Genomic DNA, 23,873 nt, shown 5'->3' on the forward strand with positions numbered 1-23,873 from the left:
GCCATATAATTTAATATTTATTGTCATGTACTACACACGACTGTGTGCGAGAGAGTTCCAAACTTGGTCCCAAAGCGAGGAAGGAAAAAAAGTTGAAAGAAAGCCCTGAGCCGAAATGACCTACCCCTAGTGGCAACTAAAAGCCGAAAAGCCACTCATTTCTTCCTTTTAAATTCAAATTTATCACTCTTCTACGGCACTTCACACATATATATTTTACGTTGGCCAAAAATACATACATATTGTGAAGTGTACATAAAAGAGAGGACGAAAATGTGATGACATGACTTCTGTGTTTCCCAAAATGTGGCCTCAACAGAGCCGAAACCACTCAATCCCGAGGCGAAATCATGTGATCTTTGACTGTTGTTTTCTGAGGGCAAATGAGGTGGAAACTTTTAACCACACATTTACATATATTTCCATGGGATATTGATTGAGAAATAAAAATTAATTTAGTGATCATTGCAACTTTACAGATTTTGGAGTTCAGTTCATAAAAGCTTTACGATTTTGGGTTACAACTTTACCTTTAAAGTCAATCAGTTTCTTTGGCAAAAATACATAAGGAGAATCAAGTGCTTCTTATAATTTGTTTTATCACATTTGTGTCAAATCCACAATCATTTAATATTTTTTTAGTGTTCACTATTTCTTAACTCTATTTCAATGTGGAAATTTCAGTAATCCTATATACATTATTGAGAAGAACGTGAAATGTTGATCCGTTCGGTGAAAACTCACATTTCTACGTGTTTACTTTCAATTCTCAAAAATCAATAAGAAGAGGGAATTTGATGCACATTCAGTGTTCGGAGCTCTTGCTTTCCGACACGAGGGTTTATCAATGTGGCCGGTTTGTGTCTTCATTGTTGATCTATTGCTCCATTTAATCGATTAAGTAATATTCCATTCGCCCCATGCAGAGTCAGTCAAACAACAGACCAATTTGAGCGAAGCAAGTTAAATTAACTAATTGACTTCAGGGTTGCCCACTGACTATCCATTAAAATTATCCAGCAGGTGAACTTTGCAATTAGATAAAACTTCCCTAGTGGCCATAAACTGGCGTGAAAATTTGATAATATCGAGAAAGGGTCTGTGGTTCGGTTGAGAACCTTCCGATTGGGTGGCGGGTAGTCAAAAGGGGCGGTGATGTATCGGGTGGAGGAGCTTTTTCTCTGGGCCTGAGAGCCATCACATAAATTTCATCTTTTCGGGGTGAAACTATGTTATCTCAACACTTAGGCACTCTCCTTCCGGGGGTGGCCAAAAAGGGGAGTCTAGGTAGTGCACGTACGTGGTTTTGATAGTCGATGGTGTGTGCTTTACGTATAAAAATGTTTATCTCTGAATAAATTGAATTTCGATGACGTACACGCCAAAATCTCTATGCTGGCCACCCATTTATTGAAATGAAGTAACACATACCCTCGGCACACATAGCAAAGTGAAGTGGTGGTTGTAAAAAAAAAGCACGAAAAGGAGACGTCTCAAAAGTATCTTTTGCAGTTTATATGAAAAGTCAAATCCTCCACCCCATCAGTTACCAAGAATATATTATAACATTTATACGAGGAGCATTCGGAACCTGTGGAACAAATTCAATATGATTTTTATGGATTCCTTCACCTTCCACCCTCTCTCCACTACACTTCCCGCCCTCGTTACATCCCATTTCAATGGCGTTATACGGATAGCACATTGTATTTCAACGAATCTGACGGCGGGCAGAGAGAGAATGGAACGGAGAGAATGTTCAAGTGGATCTTCGGAAAAGCTCTTAAAGCGACACACAACACGATGGCATCTATCCAGAAAAATTTATATTCTCTCATTAATTGAAGCTTTTATACCCGGGGCAATTTTCTATATTAGCATTTATTTTATATGCACATCAATGAAATGGTTTGGAATAGATTTAGTAGCGTTTAAAATTCTCCACACTCTGGGCGCTTCACTACCAATTTATGGCGGATTCAGAAAGAAATTCTCTCTAAGTGACATTTTAACCTGGTTTCTGTATTTTCAACGATTTCTTATGTACTTTCAGCATCCAAGTGTATATTGTCTGTGAATGGGAACATATTGCTCCGTGGATGCAGTGAATATTCAAATTTCGAGATGTTTGTAATTTTAGATGGATCTCGCAATCTTATTTTTCCACGTGAATATTTTCAGCGCTCTTCTATGTGAAAATTGATTCAGGAGCGTCAGCAAGAAGTGGAGCTTCTTCAGGCGTGTTCTTGTGCATGCAATTTATTTTTTGCAACGCTAAATTCTCACTTTTCCCTCCGGGTTGATTGAAAATAGAGAGGAATGAGATTTATGCTCTTCAAGGAATCTCATCAACAGCCAATATTAAAAAAGCTCCGCGCTTTCCTCTGCGGGAGGAGACATAAAAACGCTACCTGCAATCCCTACATTTCAAGAAATGATGAATGTATCTTCCTTTTACTGCCTCTTGGGATGCCTGCTTCTCTGCGGACTCCCTGTCGGCATCTGCTTGCAAGAGCTTATTATTTTGAATTTAAAAAATAATGGAAAATGCGAAATGTGCTTAAACGACCGTAATTGAGTCGCTCTCACTCCGTGAATTACACTCACGCTCATTCCCTTCGCATTGAGAGCATAAAAAATAAACATACTATTACACTCAGTATTTCTCTACGAGAATTTAATTGAAAGCGAATTTTAATATTCATCCAATGTTAATTTCGGCTCTCGAAAAATCGTTTCATGTGGTTTGGAAATTAAAAACTTTTGTTCGACACAATTTTGCGCCGTGCATCATTACTTTAAGCACAATTTAATATATTTGAAATAAAAGTGATAGAAAAAAGGCTCTGCAGTCCTTGAAAGTTTAATGTTTATTGTTTAGTCTGAGTAGCAGGAAACTTAACAATTCCTCTTTCAATGGTTCGCATGGTTATCCTTTTTTTCTCACAGTGATTCCATTGTGGATAAATGCCAGAGAAAATACGAGAGTAAATCTGTGGAACTGATGAATTTTCTGTGGCTATCCACGCTTCTCTTCACATACTTCGAGTTCACAGAATGAAAATTGCATCATGATTCACTTTCTGAATGGGAGAATTACTTTATAAGCACAGCAAAATATGTGTTTGTTGTGTTGAATTTAATCACAAGTATGGATAGTTTGAATTTATTGACTCATTTGAGTTTCAAAAGACAAATTCAGTAAGCACGTCGGTAAAATCTTTCGTCAGGATGGGGAAGAAAATGGCAGAGAGTGCAATGAGATGCACTTTCCATAATTTATGCTCTCCATAGACACCAGCGATAAATTGTGTGTGATTTTGGAGTGCGAGCCTGAGCCAAATTTTGCAGCTTTCACTGAACAATATGGCAAGGAGTGGTTGGCGGAAGTCAGAATTTTCGGCAATGGCTCAAGAGTTCCCACTTGGCATCGCAGCTCAGAAGCAAATTCACTTTTGTGATGAAAAATTTATACTCTGAGGCTTTCGTGATGGGGTGCACACCCTTCTCACACTCGCCAAAAAGTTTGTCAATTTGTTAGATTGTCAATATGCTCTCCCAAGAGCAAGAGAGCGACCGACTTATTGTTTCCCTCATCGGGAAAAGTTTATCCTTCCACTGGAAGGCAAACAGAACAAACAAGCATCACGTGAAAGTGTTCGATAACCACAGTGGCGGAAAAAAGACACGCCATGAGGTGTATTGGGAGTGGGAAAGGGCAAAAAACTCAAGGAATCACGAAAACATACGAGTATAGTCCAAGCGAGAGTAATTGAAATTTATCCCTTTGTCTGGATTGAATTATATCAACCCTTTGTCGCTGGCAGAAAACCTTTGCTGGCAGAAAAATACCCTCGATCGCAACATTTCTCTGCACCGTCTGGCTTTGGGTGAATAATCTGTCAGAAGTGAGACTTTGTGGGAGACATAAGCCCATAAGCACATCTTTTTTTAAATTACACGAGTTGTGCTGAAGTGGTTTGTCGGGTTGGCAATTGAATCCTCTCGATGGCAATACTTCAACGTGCCAATTTTACTTAATATTCCCTTCTCATCAAAACCAGCACATGATTTCTCAATAAATAGAACGATGTTCATCCCTAATCGGCAAGCAATTCACAAACCTTCCTTGAAGCTCCATGGCGCAACTCACCCCCAACTCCCAACTCCCTTCGCCCCACGTGTGCTCCGTTTTAGCGAGTGTTCGTTGACAAATCCAGACAACGCACACGAACCCTGAATTTTACAAATTGTATAAACGAATTTAATGGGGCGAGAAGGATCTGAAAAGAATCCGAGAGTTTTGGTGGCGTCCTTTGGAAAAAGTGAAATAGCTACTTAATGTGACAGAGATGTGACAAACCCCTTCAATTGTGCCCCATTGGAGGGCGCACAGTATGGCTGAAGGGCTTCACAGGCCACCGAATGGACAACTTTTGCACAAACACGCTGTGAAGGGTTACCGCCAAGGGGTGAACAACTGACCCAATATCACATGTAAATATGTAAAATATTGAAATAATCGAGTTTTTCCCTGATAAATCGTAATAATCGCTCTTTTTCCCGAAAGGATTGAATATTCATACTATTTTATTCATTTTCAGGATCTTTCCTCTGATTTAAGGGGTGTTTTTCAGTATCTAAAAGACATGAAAAAAATTTTCCATATAGAAAAACTATTCAAACTAACAAAAGTCGTGCCTATTTGAACAAATTCGAAAAAATGATCGCAATATTCACGAATTTTCCAGTAAAATCGCGATAATCGCCAAATTAACCGATGTCAATCGGTCAGTTATTCGCCCCTTAGATCGCGCTGTGCTGCTTTGTATTCCACTTTCCTCTGACTTGTGGCCCATTTCCTCATTTTCTTGACTTCATAATGACTTGCATGAGACTGGGATTGTTCACGGGGAACACATAAAATCATCCAGTGAAACGCTCCCACTGGCTTTTCACAAACTTTCCTGAATACATCTTGAAGTTCAATGTCCAGTGCAATTTACAACACTTTAGAGAAAAGTCTGTGGCACGTTTGAAAACAAGAAACTCATACTTCACCCATGTATTGAGGCAAAAAGCATTTTCCGTTGGAATGTCTTGTTGATCCAATTTGTCAAGAAGCTGAATGAGGGACTTAGAATACATGAAGATTAATAATGTAGCGATGGCAGCAAAAGTTTCACTTCTCTGCAAATAATGCCATCAATCTTTCAATTGCAAGAATCCCCATGTCTGTCTGGCCTTTAATTAGGCTAATGTAATGAAAATTGAAAGAAGTTTTCCAAATAGTTCTATACGATTTATGTAAATGAGGAATTTCTCTGAATTTATTCCCAAGAAAACTCTCGCACTTTAAGATTTATATTCTCCTGTATAGGCGAAAGTCAATTAATAAAATGGTATCTGAGTGATCAATATCGCGTTTGAATTGCTATTCATGAAAACTTTCTTCTCCCTTCAACTTTTCCATTAGATTTATTTATTGGAGCCGAAGTGATGTGAACAGAAGTGTTCTTCTAAAATCTCAATATAACGGCTCGGGAATCCCTTTGCCATTTTGCATTTGTATCAGTTGAGATATGCAAATTCGCAACTGGCTCTTGATTTATGGAGCCTCAACCGCAATGGCGGCGTGTTCAGTCTTGCTGTAAAAAACTCAATTTATTCTATTTCCTGAGCGCGAGTGATGAAAAAAAACCCCGGAAAATAGATCCAAATGATGATATCAAATGTATGCCTCCACTGGGGATAAGTCGGGGTGTCACTCGAGCCGCTTTTTTTATGGGGGTGCTTTGGAATTAAATACACTCGCATTTCCCCACTGCTTCGCTCTCTTTCATTTCACCTCTTTGGAGTGTCAGGGAAACTTGAGATTAACTACACTTTTAAATACTTTTCATACAGTTTCTCATGTCTTCACTCGCGCTTTTTTATTCACTTCTCGAAAGCAAGAAAAGTTGTAAGCTGACTAGGAACATCTCACAACTTTCCAGAGAGAGAGAAAAAAGGTATTTTTGGAAACACACCATTTTCCTAAAACACCTCTCAAGTGGAATTTATTTGCCACCGAGACATGTTCATTTTTTCCTCCCGCTCAGCAGCATCTCCAAAATGCTTTTAGAAAACGTGCCAGAGAGTGAGGAAAAGTTTCAATAGGCGCGTCGCCTATATTTTGGGAAGAGTTAATGGCTTCAGAAATTGGAAAGTATATTATGTGCAATTTTTCCACGAGGGGAATTATTCAAATTGGCGCCCATCTCGAGGGACATCGTGAGGAAGATGCGTGAGAGCGGGTGTGGGCACTCAATCAAAACCAAACACCAGTGACAAAATTGCGGGTGAGAGAGCTTCTAAATCAAACACTTCTGGGGGGGGAATTGTGGGAGTTTCTTTGGCAAAATTCACCCATCATTTATGTACATCGAGAAGGGGTTGTGTATAGTATCACGTGGGCTTCTGATTGCCTCCTTGTAGCCTTGGTGTATGTCTATAGTGTTCACCCTACGCTTTATTGCCAATAAAATAGAACAACAAAGTCCTTATGCCACTGCGAGGCATGAATATTTTAGAGCTGGGGCTTAAATTATTTATGATGTTGAATGGTTCGGGTTTCCCTCGTCTCATGACAAAGGCAGGGTGGGGGCGGGGGGAGGCGAAGACTTTGGTCCACATATGAATGAATGTGGTGTGTTCACTGCCACTGTTATGGTTTCAGAAGAAGTTCCTTCACCCACCCCCGAAGAATTCACTTTAACCCACCCTCGGCAACTTTCTCAACGCTCCGTCAGAATCTCCACAGGGTGGCATTTCATTACAAAACCATGTGTTTTCCTTGCAGAGCATCACACTGCTGGGAAAATGATATGGCGGATGCCAGATATGCTGAATTTAGGTGCTGTGCGAGAGAAAAATAGTCAGCCTATTGTTTGTGTCATTTGAGATTTTGCAGAAAAAAAATTTCAATTGCCTCTAAATCTAAATATTTGAACAAAAGTTACAGTGCTGCACAAGTGGACATTTCAAAGTGAAATCACTGTAACGTCCAAAGTGGGGAAAATATATTTCCACAAAATCTGTGCTCACGTAAAATTCTTATCATTCATTCCATATTTTCCTCACGCTTCTCGTGTCCCTCCTTCAACTCACTCTCCTCACTCCTTGGTGGCAATTAATCATAATAATTTGTCTGTTGTCTCAAATATCTGTCTTGTCATTATGTGCAACTTCAACGTGGATTATAATACCGAATTCCCTTCTCGATTTTCTGAAAATTTCCACTCATAACTTCTCTATTTGTTTACCTTATGTGCAAAATTCATTTGTTGACGTGTTTGCTTAATACATAAATCACATCATTTTGCTCAACCCCTTGGCTGTCTGTCAACAGTGGCGCTGTGTCTCTCATGATGGATCTCACACGTGAATAGAGATATTGCTCTCGGTGTGTAAAAGGAACAATGTGTGTAAAAGGATAGCAAACAGAATCAGAAAATCAGTGACTCAGAACGTAACTCAAATTGAATGTGAGAAATTGCATATTAAAGTTGGTATAATGTTGACACAGGGAGATTCAAGAACCGATTTTTAATATGGAAACTGTCATAACTAAGATTGCAGCGGAATGGATCTTTGTGTTTTTAATTTGAAACACCGGAAAAACCCAATTAGTAAATTAGAGAATTTCAGCGCGTTCCCTGTGGAGTTTCCCAGAATTTGTCAGATTCGTGATAATGAATCGTTTTCATGCTTTGATGCTTCAAATAGAGTGTGAATTAAACTTTTGCCACTCTTTGAGAACAAAGTTTACAATCACATGGAAGTTTTGAATATTCTGTTAGTGATGTCTAAGTTTTCTTAGTGCTTATATCGCTTTTAATTTAATCTGTGTTGAAATTTCCAAATATTGTGCAGCGCCAGAGTATATCCTAAAAGCTCTTGAAGCATAGCGATATTTGCTCTTTTCTGCTTGACCTTCTATTCCCGTAATCCATGACTTCTTCTTCTGCAAAATGCTGTGATACTATTTTTCACTTAGAGCTTAACAATATCTAATGGGACATTTTCGGCATTTCTCCAGATTTTCCTGGGTGAGAGTGGAATTATTATCACCAAATTGTCCGAGAGAGCTTACATGTCAAAATCTCACATGAGATCAATTACAGCAGCGCCTGTACTTACTCACTCATAAATCCCCATCTTATAGTGGATATCCAGGCTGTGAGAAACACCACCAGACACACACCCAAATCCCACCAAAACAACTATGAGAATGGGAGATGTTCGTCATTTTTCCTCCAACATGATTCCTAAAATCGAACAGGAACCCCAATTTTCAGCCATTCAGAGTCTATACAGTGATGAGATTACAATTTCATGCCGCACACAAAATGTATATGACACCCAGGCATTATCGTGGTAGAAATATTATTATAAATGTGAAAAGCTTAACCTGAATAATGGCAACAGACAATTTGGGGTGTGAAAAAAGCTCAGCAATATTTAAGAGTGTCGATAGATATAATTTATCAAGAATCGGGGGCAATTTTGGAGGTTATACGAAAATTTACACATGCAGCATTTAGGCTCAGCCATATAGTGTTGGTAAAAATCAATGGATTATGTAGACATAGAGAGAGGAGCTCCTCGAATGGTATTGCTAACGTATTAGAGCTTTATCGTCTGTATAGCCCTAGGCTAGTCACTGGACCATGAGAAGCTTTCAACGTGAAATTAAATAAAATGCCCTATTATGCCTTTACTCGCATCATCACGAGTCTTTCGTATCGATTCTTTCTCTTCTACTTCATTCAATTTGCAATATTGAAAATAATTCGCCTCGCCTTGGAGCTCTGCTTCTTTTTTCTTCTATTTGCCACCCAGACGAAGGGTAAATAGCGCTCCCCTCTTATCTTATCGAAAATGGTAGATCAAATTAAAATGAAACTTTCAAATTACATTTCGTTTGGCAAGTTGAGAAAAGTTTTTTCCCCCCCATTCTCTCTTATGGTGAATGGCCAAAGGGTATAGAGAAATGTATATTTATTGACTCAGAAAGCAATTGCGTCTTGAGCAATTAATTGGTCGATTCAAAATTAATCAATAGCGATTTATTGGTGTGAGGCGCACGGCAAACCCAAAAGGAGGAATTTTGGATAACGAAAGGAAAAAGAGTTTATTGTTCAATCACACCCTTGTCGTTCCGGTAATATCCACCATAAATCCTCTGCCAGGGAGAGAAAATGGTTGGAAATAAATCCACTCGGCGGAGCAATTAAATCAATTCCTTAGCACCATCATTTTTATACAAGTTCCAATGCTGTTTCCACCCCCGCGCCATCATTTGGTGTTTTCTGCTGATGGCATAGGAAACATGGGCTCTCTTATGCTCATGTACATAAGAAGCTATAAAATTCTATCAGTGGAGAAACAAAAATACTCGCCTATTTACGCTATTCGTGCTTTTAGGATCCAAATCCGATTTAGGACCGAAAGAAGCATTTAATTTAGTCCATTTCTTTGCTTCATTTTTATTTCACTTATCCTCTCTCGGCTTTATATCCATCGAACTCTCACCCAATTACTATGGGGAAAAGTCAATAACAAGACTTTTTCCTTGACAATGTGAGAAAGTGTATCGTAAGATATCAAGCAACCTCAAGCTGCATTTCCCCCGTGCCGCCTTCAGTTGTTTGTTGGCTGAACAACAGTTAGAGTGTGAATACTAGAAATCAAGGGTTGGCGAATGATTTAATCAACACTGGCATGAAGAGGACTTTATATGCTTTACTGTAGTCCCGAGCGAAAACACCGAAGTAAACACTGGGAAAATTTGTTTCTTCTCTAGAGATTTTCTTAAACAGCATTCATTGCAGGTGAGGCGGTGAGTTCGACAGTGGCGAAGTATGTTTGCAAGGCATCACAGCACAAATAGAAGCAATAAAGCTGGTCAATTTACGCAGCGAAATGTATATAAGTGATATTTTGAGGTTATGGTCGGAAAAAATGACCAAAAATGCTTTTTACACGGGATTCTTACAGCAATTGATTATCATTTGAGAATGAGTTTGCAAACAGTCTAAGAATTTGAAGTGCTGTAAGTGTCAGGAAGTGATGTACAGATTTGAGATATATTATCTTCCCTTGATATTAGCCTTCGTTGCCACTTGGCACAACTAAGATTTAAATCAACACATCGTAAAATTGAGAAAATTTCTCTATGTGCAAATATGAAGGAGTGGTGAAAGTATAACACAAAACACACACTGCAATTCTTCTCGTTGATCTCTGGGTGAGGTAAACGGAAGTGTGATATGGTGAAAATTCCTAATACGGTGCTGTGCACCATTGCCTTATGGGGGAGGAAACGAAACGAGGATTAGTTGTGAATCGCTTCTGACTGTGACATTCGCCAGGAGAAGGAAAGAAAAATGTAACGATTTCGATTTCTCGTGTATGTGTTTGCCAAGGAGAGACGGAGTAATGTAGCAGCCCCAGAGCAGATAGACCGATTCAGAAAATATCTCTTCTTTTCCACCAAACAACCATCAGGAACATACAAGAAGTTGGAAAGACATGAGAAGGAATTTATGGTGATTTTTTTCTTGCCTCACTGAAAATTCCCTCTGCTCTTGCCAGACGCCTTTCGACGGCATTTGGAGGGTGGCAAAGAACAAACAGTTGGATTGTGATCACTTTCTTGGCCTGTGTGCCCTGAGAAATTTCAGTATGCTCATGTAATGGATACCGATCCGTTTCTCGGTGAGATGCAACCCTATAACTGAGAGATGCCTATCACTGTAGTGCTCTCTGAGCAGCCACACTCACTTGTTATAGTCACAAATATGCCGGGAATTTCAAAATAAAATTTGTATAATCCCATTGAATCAACTTCCATGCAGAATCAGTATAGTAATTTCATTATGTATAAAAATGCGGTGAGAATTTAATGTGTTTAGCGAATTTTTGAACGTGCTGGTTTGAATCTAAATTGTGTGTCATTTGAATGGCATGTTCCCGGTGCAATATTGGGGATAGAGTGGACAGAATTTTAATGAGATTTTCCACACATGAATCTCATCACAATGCAAAATCTGCCCTTGTTAATGCGTGACAATGCATTTTGGGACGTGGCAAAAGAATTATCATATGTTAACAAAAAAATATAATAATCGCCGAATAGATAGAGAAAATTGTGGCTTTTTAGGTAATCATTCAAGCGATGCAATTTCCATGTGCGGTACGCCCGCATTTTACAAATGTCCCCGCATGAGTGGATGTGCATTGTATAAAAGGATTTGGAGGCGTGGAAAGAGAGCAAATTTATGGAAATAAAATATATAACTGTGTGTGTTATAATCCAAAATCTAGATTCTGTGTCTGACAATGATGTATGTGTGCTATATATTATTTTGTCGCTCTGCTTGAAATAGAAATTCAATAGTTGAGCTCACATGCGGGAAAGGATTCAAAGTATGCTCACTTTGTGTGGTTGCAACTTGATAAAAATAAAGCCCGACAAGGGAGACAATTCAATAGTTTCACTTCAGTGAAAGTGGAGTGTTATTGCGGGGTTCGAAGGAAAAAATCTGATTTTCGTGTGTCTATATAAATTCCTTTCCGCCAGAAACGACAATCCATTAATATGATATTTCGTATATTTATGCATAGCCAACAACTGCAAAACTCCTCTCATGCAAGCAAAGTTTCACGTGGTTAAACGAAAGCTCTTTTAATTCCTCGCATGACGTATTACAAGCATGTGTGTTGTACACAAATTGGTTAAATTTGCAAAGTTAATTTATTTTCCGCAAACTCTAAGTTGTGAGAGCCGATAATGCGATTATAAGAGCTACGAAGACTTATCATGTTCTTTAGTGGGAAAAACAGTTCAAAGAGATTTGCAATATCCAATAGCATTTGAGCGTCTGCTGTGAAGGTGCAGAAGCAGAACTCATGTGAAATATTAATATATTTGCTTATAAAACCCTCCAGCGAAGGGATTTTTGCTGTAAATTTTAATTAAGACGTCAATTTGCACAAGTCTCATTTGCACGTGCACTGCGAATGTGTTCGCAATTCTCTTTTGAATTTAATATGCAACAGTTTAGTTTAAATTAAGTTATGTCATTCTTTACGGAAAGAAACATTATTGATTTAGTGAGTTTACATGCTCAAATTCTATTCACAAGAGAATTATGTATTCTTTCGAGTAGGTAATTAATAAAAACTGTGTTCTGCTTTGATTCAAATAACGCGGAGAATTGTTTTGCAAAATCCTATTCATCATTCAATCAACACATTGCCAAAAGCAGTTATTATATTTCCACAATTCAATCCACAATTTAGCATCAGCGCAGCACTGATTAAAGATTACTGGTGCTTAGTTACATATACGTCGCTCTGGGGGATGCTTCATTAAAGCCCCAAAATAGTCCATTCTCTCCCATTTCTTTCATCATGGGTTTATTTAACGCATGCCATAAAATTACGACGAGGGCAGATATTTTAAAATTACACACTCGCCAGAAGGAATTCTCATTAGTATTGGAGTTCTGGCAAAATGTGGAGGAGGAACTTGATTTAATTTCACCTCAAGTATGCATAATGCAAACCAGAAAATTCTCAAGAATCTATATAGTTTGCATAGAATTATATTACATAGAACGTTTAATTTATGGAAGTTAAATTTCATCGGATGAAATATGGCTGAAGGTATTCAAAGACTTTTGGAAATTTATTTATAAATTTGAATAATTCATATTTGCCTCATGAGGTAAAAACTTTTCCTTCCCCTCGCGGTATTGAGCCTCTTCGTGGTTGACGGAAGGAAAGGTGGGCGGCGGAAGAAAAAGACTATTAGCAGCTCCTAAGCAGTGAATATATTATCCTCGATATTGATTTATAGCGCTCTCAGATGGACGGCGTGAGGAGATGGGAATTGGGAAAATGGAAAAAGGCATTTACATCTACCCATGCCTGTAAAGAGATCTCATTAACTATCTATCAAAATGCTTAAGTGTACCGATTTCCGCTCTCCCTCTCACCTTTTCCCGCCATCGCACTGAGCAAATTCCCAAGTTCTTGGCGGTAAAAACTGGTCTAATATTTGAAGCACAGATGCTTTCCTGCAGATTAACACACAAAAAATTGAACAACGTTTCCATCTCTCTTACATAACAACTTCTTCCATGTGCTTTTTCTGCTACTCACTGACAAAATATCTCTCGCTGTGTGGATAAAGGAGTGCTAGATAGCACAGAGTGACTTTTGAGGGAATACCTTCATCTGAAGAAATACCTTTTTTTGCATCCTTCGCCTTGACTGATGAAGGAGTGTTACGCATTTACAAAATGGCAATCATCTGTGAAAAAGCCTTAAGATGTTGACTTTGACTGAGTATATGTGTAATATTCATACGAAGATGAAAGGTGATCATTAGAGAAACACTCAAGGCAATACATACATAATAAAATACATCAATATGTGTATGTAATTTCAAACTTCTGTTTACTTTATTCCTCATTTCTGAATTGATAGGTATCGACAATGAGCTTGCCATGGAATTATACGGTCATATTAGTACAATTCAAAGCACTAATCTGCATACAGTGTTCGACAATGTGCGACTGAATTTTCGGTTATTATAAACTATTCAAGTATCACGAGGCAAATTATTTCCAATAAATTAATCTTCGCAGCCTTTATGAGTACTGAAATGTTATATGCTAATAAATCTGCTTATAGACTTTCACATTGTCTGACAGAACCTTAAAAAATTACGATTCCACACGGTGTTTTCCATCTACTATGACATTATAAAAGTTTAATAACAGAAACAAATCACAGGGGAATTTCTATGATGCAAAATATGCAAGTTCAACTATATGATTGGATTGCATTTTTCGCTCCCCTTTCGAGCATACCTTCGGTCACACATTGCAGCGGTTTTCGACAAAGGGAGGATGGAGCATATGTGCACATGTACAGTACAGATAGCAATGGTGGAAGTGCATGTGAGTGAGTTGAGAAGAGTTGGCAAATTGTGGACAGAGGAGTTTAATAAAGTTGACAAGGCTTCATAGTTATGTTGCGGAGGGCGGCCTGGAGACTTTGTGAGTGCAAAGTTGGAAAGTGTGTGGTCCGCAACCATTTCCTCAAGGCAACACCCCGCATAAGAGTGCAGAGGAGCAGCTCCGGTCCAGTAAAACCACTTACCACAATCTCAACAGTATGTGTACGTTGGAGAATGGATGATTTTCATACTCTGATTGTTATCTCAAATGTACAATTATCTCAAATCAACTGTCAGCGTCAACTCCTGCTACTGACCGCACTATCTACCCATTTCACCACGGCCATGCTTCACACGAGCGCCCTTCCCTCGGGACTCATCCACTCACTACCCTCTAATTACTGAGCTTCTTCAGGCTTTTTTGCACCTTTCCCGGCCGGGATCCACGAGGCTCATGATTATACATGGAGAGCACTGAAGCATTATCATAATTTTAATTAAATTCCCCTCAAGTGTTTGAAATGAGATTTCTATCTACATACAAAATAAATGGACAATTTCAGTATTTACGTCATCTTTATTAATCGGAAGCATATTTAGGGGAAATGAATATTCTTAAAATTATCTGATCCCTCCAGCGCCTCACCCTCTTCATTGCCCCGTGTCTCCCCAACCCCTACACATGTGTTCATTCCCACCATTAAGCTCTCCATTATTGATTCACCCTGTATTTTATGGCAGCGCCGACTGAAGAGGTAAACACATGCTTCAGGAAGAACATTTTAAGACAGTGCCCAACACAATATCTTGGGCAATATCGAAGTCACCGAAAGTGGTTCATATGAATGCATTTCAAACATTATACGATATTTCCCTTAAAGATCACGGCTTTGGACAGTGCTTCTGCTAGAAATTCGTCTTCTTCGTCTCTAGGTCAGCTCTAGAGATCTCATGCCTAGTCTACTGAGGGTTTTTCTGACTTACCTCTGTGGATTTGATCAAGGCGGAGGGAAATCTTGATAGAATCTTCAATTATTCTCCCATCTTTGTGGGTTCCAGTGCAACTCTTTGGTTGGAATTTACAAAAAGTATAAACCAAAGTCAATTTGCTGTCTAATTCGAATAATTGAAGATTTCATTGATAATCACAGATTCTATTGATGAACCATTAGCCGCTCAAACTCTCTCAGTGCGTATTTCATAGTTGAGCGGTTGTTGATGAAAGCCTGGCAAAATATAGAGCTGTTTAGTCAGCGGACTGTGTTATTTTCATCCTGCTTAGAGAGAATGCCTGGTGGCACCTTGGCTGTGTGCTTTCATCTTTCTGCTGTGTTTGATTTAATGCGATGGGATCCACGTATTGTCGTATTCCGCCACTCTTCGTCACGGTCTTCCGCAAACCAACTGCCGGGCCACTGTTCAAGGGTTGCGAGCACGCGAATGGCACGGCCTGATCTACATCTCCGTCGGACCCGTGCTGAGCATCCGGAGACGAGTCACATGAATTTTCCATGCACGTTTCACAATGTACATAAATGTAAGCTGTACCATATGTACTCAGGCAGAGGGAATTGTTGTTTCGCTGCATGTGAGCTTCTATGTAACATTGCGTAGCCTTCAGGTAGTCGCGAAGGATTCGCATTCTCCACTCTTTCCCCTTCATTATCGTAGAAGTAGAAAAAGACGATAACTTTCAACTGTTGTGTAACACAATATTTTTTGCGCAAAATTCAGACAATCCTGAAAGTGCTTCTGTGAGAAGACTTTTCACTTTGAGGTAAGTTTAAAGTGTTTGTTATGAACAAAGACATTGCTTTCACAACAATTTTCTCAATTTGAAAGGAGAAAGGAATGCTGTGTGGATGCTCAGTTTATAAAATTTTAGCAATTTGATACTGTATAAATAATATTTTTGTGTACCATTCGTATTAATTCTCAAACATTTTATACACCATAATTATAGTTGCCATTTCAATTCAATTTATTGAATTTATTTGCTTAATCAGAAATATATTTCACGTGGAAATGAACAAAAGGCCCAAACGTTGCAATTAATCAATAAACAATGTGTCAATTAATTTGATAAAATGCGAAGAATTCTGCACACAGAACAATCATGTCTCATATTTGTGCTGGTAAATTGTCAATTATTTATTTCAGAGAAGCCCTCATCCCTTGATATCCCAATATAGGTATTATTTGGGCATTAGGCTGGGGATTTATTTTGTATTTTCAGCCATTTCACCCACTCCATTAGACGAAATTTGTTCCAGCCAATAGACCGATCACTGCGACTGCTGTTTATTAAGCTTTGAGTCATTTGAGAGGGTGTATTTAACCAAAGCTCTGTTATTATTAATTTCAGTATTCATGGGATATTTGTGATGTGATAAATTGTTTGCGGAGAGCGGGAAATTCATGCGGCTCTACAGTGCAATGGAATTTCTGCTCTAACACGAGCCGCTGGAATTTTCAATAACGCGCGGCTGAAAAGTTCCAGGTGTAAGAAGGAGGGAAGGATTCACCGGTTGCAATATGCTGAAAGTCTTCATTTGCTATGCAGGAAGCGAAAAATTCAAATATCGCATGAAACACATGTGGAGTTGCTTATATCAATGGTTTTGGTGGAGCTTTGCTTTTTCCAGCGCCGTAAGTAGTTTATTATGTATGTAATACGGTTGTGTTGTCGGTGTAGAATAACCATCAGAAATGAAAGTTACTCCCCATAAATGTACAATGTGTAGAAATATAAATGAACGTATAAAGTTTCAAATTCGTTGCGCCTCAGAAGCACATAATACCAGCCACATAATACAACCATGAGGTTTATTACTTTGAATAAATCTTGCCAGTTGCCAACATTCTCTGTCCGATACAGTGATTAAAGTGATGTAATATGTTCCTCTCCGGTTCACGAGAATTGCCTCCGAGGATATGGGATTGAAGGATGAATTCATAAGAAGTCTTATTAAATATTTATACACAATCACTATACAACTTTGGGTACGCTTCATTCGGCATCAACAAGAATTCGGGACAAAGAGAAAGTATGCAAAATGAGGGGATGTTCTTGTCGAGAGGCTGGGGTGTTTCACCAGAAATTCGACTACAACGATGAATTCGCATTCAAAATGAAAGATAACCCAAAAACCTCCGAGGGATAATACGTGTGCATGGCAACAAAATCTGCCATCAGAAGCTTACAAACAACGCCAGAATTTGCAATACAAACATTCAATTGTGAACTCAGTACAATATTTTCAAGCAATATCGCGAGGAAGAACATCTAAAAGCTCTGCTGCACTCGAGGTGCACTCTTAGATGTTAGGCACTTTGTCCCATTATTGCTTAATGGGACACATAAAGATGTTCATTGTGTTGGGAGAAAGGATAAAAATTTTCCACGTCATAAAAAATGACAAATTGACTGCAACGTTACACGTAAATGTAACGAGTAAAACATGATGGTGAGTTAGGCAAAAAGTATATTTTGTTCTCAATGAGCTTTCATGTCATTATTCACGCAATAACGCAAATTTTCTGCAATGAATTGTACAAGAGAATGTCTAAATTCACTACATTTGGCGAATTGGGGTTTAACATATCATATATAGCATAGCATAACATATCACATTAGCATTTTGCAATGTAGTAATTTCAAGAAAATATTGTGATGTCTGGCAGATTTGCAATTTCAATGGAATCAAATTTTATGAATGCAAATAGGAATCAATTTCAGCTGAATGAATTTTTTCTTCCGGGAGAAGAGAAGAAAAATTGAAATTATAATTCCTGGCAGAGAGCTTAAAAGCTCTCTCACTCACACTGAACTGTTGGGAAAAATAGAAAGAGTTGAGGCGAGATAAGAGGAAAAACGGCAGAACTTTGTGCATAATCTTTGGACACTCTGGTATTAAATTGCTTTTCTTCGTGACAAAATGAATATGGGAAGAAATGATGACCATCGCGAGAAGCATTCGCAGATAATGCCGGCAAACTGATGCGGAAAATATGGTAATGCGGGAATGATATTCACCACAAGACAGAGAGGCTTTTCCCGGGGTGAGAATATCTCAGCTCTCCGCATTTAATCGATTGATCCCGATAGATTTTAGCGCACACAGCAAATGGCTTCGCAAGAGGCGAATTAGCGTCAACGGTTGCGATATTGAATTCACTTGAGATTCATGAATATGTAGTGAGAATTCATCAGGGCAAATAGCAACAAATTCACGTGTGGCCGCTGCTAAGGGTCCGCCCGTGAGGGTTGCATGGGGATGGTCAGCGGCGGTGGTTGGCGGGCTTTGTGTGTTTGCAACTGTGGTATGTAAATAGAAAAGCATGGAGAGAAGAGGGATTGAATGAAAAAAGCCCGACTGTGAGGGTCAATATTTGCCCATTTAATGGATAAAGTCAATTAGAAATAGCTATTTTATGTTGGTTGAATGTGGACAAAAATACATCAGTGCTAATTTGATGATGATGTACGCATTGGCACATAGAAAAGGTTTGTCAGACGGCAAACCTGGGCGAAAGGTTGAGGAAAATTGGGATGGACAGGTAGATGAAAATGAAGTCAGCTCAACAATGAATGAGGGGTATTTTTTCAGGTGGTAAATAAATATTTGAGAGGGTATTTTGTATGAAATTGCCAATACTAGATGTAATATTGGATGAATCACGGGACAAGAATAATTTACGATTTCCCCTTGAAATCATCAATTTACATATGAATATTGAAACGAAATTATTATTGGCAAAATGCTCATGTCACGGACTTTAATTTATAATTGTGAAAGGATCATGAAATATTGATATAATTATAAAATACGCATCATCTCTCATTCATTTGGTAATTATTGGAGACGAACATTAATTCCTGATAGTTGATTAATCGAATTCCAATTGGTACAATTCATATATTATTTATTATATATGAATTGTAATTTGAAGGATTCCCTTGACTCGATAATATTAGGTATTTGCTTCGATTCCATTGGCATAATTCACACTCAAAGAGGAAATTGAATCGTACAAAATAGGGAAAAAAGACCGCAATTTCCTGGAAATATTGATTTTTACAAAATACTTTTAATGTACGGATTAAAAAGTTGCAAATGCAACCTCAAACGTATAATGTACAAAAATGGCAATTTATAGAGGATTATGGGAATTACTTATAGATTTTTTCACCGAAATCATGTTCAAAAATGTATTTACGTATTTTATTCAGCTGAAAAAATGTATTAACTCTTTTTTTTGTAAAGGGCGCAGTCAACTGTTCCTAACTCTCTGATTAACTGTTTAAAAGTGAATTCAATCCCCCAAATTTTCACGACAAAAGCGGAAGAAAGCGACCGAAATGTAATTTCTGGTCTACAAGACAAAGTAATACGAAACTTTTCTCCCCAGTTTCACAACGCAATATTTTTAAACCACACAAAGCTTTCACGCTTCATGTATTCCTTTCTTATTATTTTATAAAACTCCTTGAAATTGCTGGCTCTTTCTTCTTGGTGAATTCCCAAGTCCCAGAATGCATAACAGGAGAGGAAAGTGAATCATTAAAACACAATTACAAATATAATAGAATGATCTTGAAGTAAGTCGCGTGTTGTGTTTTCTTTTCCATGAGATTTTATAAAGTCTCTCGCACGGGCTTTTGAGCTTCTCCTTGGCAAACTGACTGGAGAATGAAAGAGAGGCTGAAATTTAATTAAGGGTGTGTAATATTGAAAAAGAGCATGAGGATTAAAGCGTGATTCAAATTTTCCCACACATCAGTCTGCCTCACGATGATTAGGCGGAAAATTTTTCGCCATAATACGATGTGTAGCAGTGAAATCACATGATTGATGAAGAGTGCTATCGTGATAGGAAAATTTCATAAATATACCCAAAATATCGGGAGGCAGCCGCAGCCCATCCCCATTGTCTCACAGTGCTGTTATCTCACGTATTTCATCCCCACTCTCACCACCAGTATCATTATCATTCATGTTTCTGATGATTTAGGCAGTTTAGGGACTTTTAAGGACAATTTTCCTGCCTCGTGCCGTGATCTTCGTCCCTTTTCCGAAGCGTAAGCACAATTTGGCTTGCGTTTTCCATTCTCGCTCTCCGCCCATTAATATGAAAGCTAAACAGATTCGACAGATGTAGTTCATCTATGTAAAAATACTCCTTCACTCATGCTGAAAAATAATTTGCATTTCACCTTCGCAGTCAAAAGTTGAAATGCGAAAGAAAGTTAGATGTTTTTGCTGTTTCTAACTTTCGGCGAAAGCATCATTTCAGCTCTAGGGGGTTTTTGTCTCAAAGGCTACAACATCATTTCCCGAGTGAAAAAAATCGATCCTCCTTTTTCCAGCAGCGAATTTATATTATTTATATACAATAGATATCAACATTTTGTGTCGACAAACAGAAAGGAAGGAAAGTTTTGTCATTAATAATTTATAATGACCACCAACTGTACGGAAATTCAACCCTACATGGCATTTCTCCACTTATATCGCCATTTCATTCAATAGGTGCGAGGCTGGCTCATTGGGAACCTGCTGCGTCATTTGTTTACACTAGCATTTTAAAAAGTTTGCAATTACAGTGAAATGTTAATGGTCAGAGTCATTAGTTTCAACAATGAGTGGGAGCTTTTTGTACTTCAGCGCCTTCTGAAACAATATCAAGTTGGAGGGAAGAAAAGATTTCGCAGCATCCGTGCCGACCCCACGAGAGTCAGGCCAGGGTCGGGATAGTAATGTTTTCATTTTAAACACATTAACTTCTTTGCAGAAGAGAATGGCACGCCAAGCTTCCACCGAGGCAAGGAGCAATTTTGGTTTTGCTCCGCGCGCAGAAGAGAATAATAATATTTAATATTTGTGAGGTTTCACGATATCGATTGCATCTCTCTTTCTCGGTGCCAAGTAGCATTTTGCAGTGGCAAAATCATTGAAAGATATTGATATGGAGAAAGTTTAGCGATATTGTGAAGACTGGAGCATTGAAAATAGCAGCGATTCTTTCAATTTTATTACATAAAACAGTGCAGAATTAATCATTGTAATTTAAAATCTTGCTTTCGATCTGACATTGCTTATATTCGAGAATTTTCAATGATTCCTCTCTCAAATTGGTTCTCTATTTAATTAAAACTGAATGCATTTCCTCGACAAGAAGTATTAAGAACCCATTGCAATTTGCTCATTTTGCCGACGGTATCATTATCCTGATCCCTAGAGAACTTCTCGGAGGATACAATTAGTTTTTAACTCACAAATGGAATATTTTCCTCCAAGCATATCGCAGAAGTTTGAGCTGTAGGTTCTCCATGATTAAATTTTGCCAAAGACTTTTGCTTAAATATGTAAGCTACACTCCCAATAATACTCAAGACCCACATTTGATGCAGGAGTTTTTAGAAGAGGAGAATTTTTATAAGATTTCGAGACATCTCGCAAAATTCAATATGCAATATAAATCCAGCGCAGAATATTATATTTGGTTTCGCAATCTCTCAACTGGAGCTTCTCGTCGAATTGTCGCGAAAATTGAATAAGACTGCGGGACTTTCGCTTTTTTCATTTCCGATCTAAAAGAGATCATAACGCTGGGTTATATACTGAATTCCGAATGTACGTTGCGTCTCACGTGGCAATAAAATGAAATGGGTATGAGGAGGGATATTTTCATATAATGTTTTTCCCGTCTTCTCCCCCAAGTTCGCGCGGTTTGATACGTGGAAAAGGCTGACTTCTTTCACTCTTACTTCCCTCTGACTCTGAACTAAATCGCCAGGGACGTGGGAGGGCGACTGAGAGTGAGGAATTTTCTATTGAGAACACTTTAACGTCTTTTTTCCCTCCTCAAGACCGGGCGTTATTCGACACGATGTGGGAGCAAGTGGTATGGCAATCCCTTAACCCTTATAAAATATTAAAACTAAAAGGCTTTTGCATTCGGTGCGTGTTTGAATAAATAAATCACAAATTTTCGAGATTGATATATGAGCTTTGAAATATTAAATCATGTTCTACACCCGATGTACATAGGCTGTTCGCAACCCCTTTTCGCATGTCTGCATTTTCTTCTGTCTTTGCCACTCTGGGCTGTTGCCCTGCATAGACACTTTTTTGACACATTTTACTATATGGACATTTTTTTCCCCATATCAAACGCTGAGGGTGAATATTGAAAATAAAATTTGTGTATTATGTGCGTCACACATGATTAATGCTGCGGAGGCTGCGGATTTAACCAATTTGGGGGTGGGAAACAGAAAAATAATTATGTTGCAGATTCGGAGGACACAAAGCGTGGCGTTGAGCGTGGTAAAAACGCGCATGCAATGAATTTATCGGTTAACGATTGCCCGTTAATAAATTTAAATACATTCCCTACCCAGAGTGCACATTGCCACCGCACGAGCCCACACGCCACTGTTAATGTATTGTTCATATAATTTATTGTGTTTAATTTAGACCCAATATCCTGTAATTTATGTAAATTAATTGAATATGATTTTACGGTTGTTTTGATATCTCGACCAGGCTATAGGACGATGTCACCGCGATCTTCGGTGTCCCAATAAATACCCTCAAATTGCTACTCACCGCGCGACCTTCTACGAGAGCCTCGCTATTCAGGTTGGAGCCAAAAATCAGTAAAATCCACCAAATGACGCTTTCCATCGTTGCCAATCGACAGTGTCGACAGAACGTGTTCACTTCCGCCAGGAGAACCAATGTCAACCGAATGACAGGAGCTGAGCAGCGTTTGCCACGGGTTTCAGAGCCGGAGAACAAGACACAGTCACGAGAACGTCTTCACCGGACAGTAAAAGCGACCGTTGTGACGGAGCTTTCGCGCGACTGAAAGCTCACCGCTGAACAACGCGTTCTGGTGTGTCTCGCCTCTGCTCATGCACAGGCGCAGAAAGAGTGTTGTTTGTAACTTTCCTTCCCCGCCAAACAGATAAAAAAGAATAACAATTTTCCTTGTTTCAACGAAATTTTAATCGAACATAAAATACATTTAATATTGATTTTCAATTTTCCTAATGGAAAAACTATACGTGCGAGACGGATAAATTTATGAAGACCTTCGCTGCAATGAAACTTTCATGCTCCACTTTACAGTGGAGACTCTGTGCCTGTCTCGCTTTTCTCTTTGGCAAAGAGCATTGGTGAAAAATGAATCAAATACTGCGAGGCATTTGGCAATTGGGAGCGCATGAAGATTGAGACTTTCACCCCACGTTTCTGTGCTGTTCGACATGAACCACAAATTCTGTGAATTTTTTATGCTTTTTCCCAGACTTTCATCTCGTGCAAGGATGCTTGCGGTGCAGCATAGCAGAGAAATTCACCCCTTTTTGCATAACTCCAAACAAGGTCTCGTGCAGATTCTTCTGCGCAATTCTACACTGAAATTATGTACCGGGCGCTAAGGAAAATTACACCACTCGAATATTAAACGTATCCGGGTGATTTTACTTACTTTTTACAATATATTTTTTTCTCAAATAAAAAATACTCATTGTGCATGTAAAATAAATTAGCTAATCTATCTATTCCAGTGAAGTTTAATTTTGTGGAATGTCTGAAAAATATCCCAAGAATTCTCACTTAGGCTCAGAGCAAAAACAAACACAAAGAAAGGAGAAAGATGCCAAAGCGCATGGAAGTGAAAAGGGCATCGGTAGTGTATTCGAAGCCCACTATAGAGTCATCTCTGTTTGACTCACTGAGTGCCCTGCACTTTGACGCGTATCGCCCTCCTTTTGGGGTGAAAATCATTGGCGTGGTTACAATGTAGATGTATTTTTGACAAGTCCATCAAGTGCAGAAAACACCGC

At 38.7% G+C, this 23,873-nt stretch overlaps 1 protein-coding gene across 1 annotated transcript in view; it reads right to left on the reverse strand.

The window, feature by feature from the left end:
* Window positions 1-22,895, reverse strand: part of LOC132261078 (uncharacterized) — a 54,570-nt gene extending 31,675 nt beyond the window's left edge. The window contains exon 1 of the mRNA XM_059759606.1: window positions 22,630-22,895. Coding sequence (XP_059615589.1) covers window positions 22,630-22,707 — 78 coding nt within the window. The 5' untranslated portion in view covers window positions 22,708-22,895. The remainder of the gene's footprint in view (window positions 1-22,629) is intronic.
* Window positions 22,896-23,873: the final 978 nt, after the last annotated feature.

The sequence above is a fragment of the Phlebotomus argentipes genome, unplaced genomic scaffold, assembly GCF_947086385.1.
Source record: "Phlebotomus argentipes unplaced genomic scaffold, Phlebotomus argentipes genome assembly scaffold_18, whole genome shotgun sequence".
In the NCBI taxonomy this organism is placed as follows: domain Eukaryota; kingdom Metazoa; phylum Arthropoda; class Insecta; order Diptera; family Psychodidae; genus Phlebotomus; species Phlebotomus argentipes.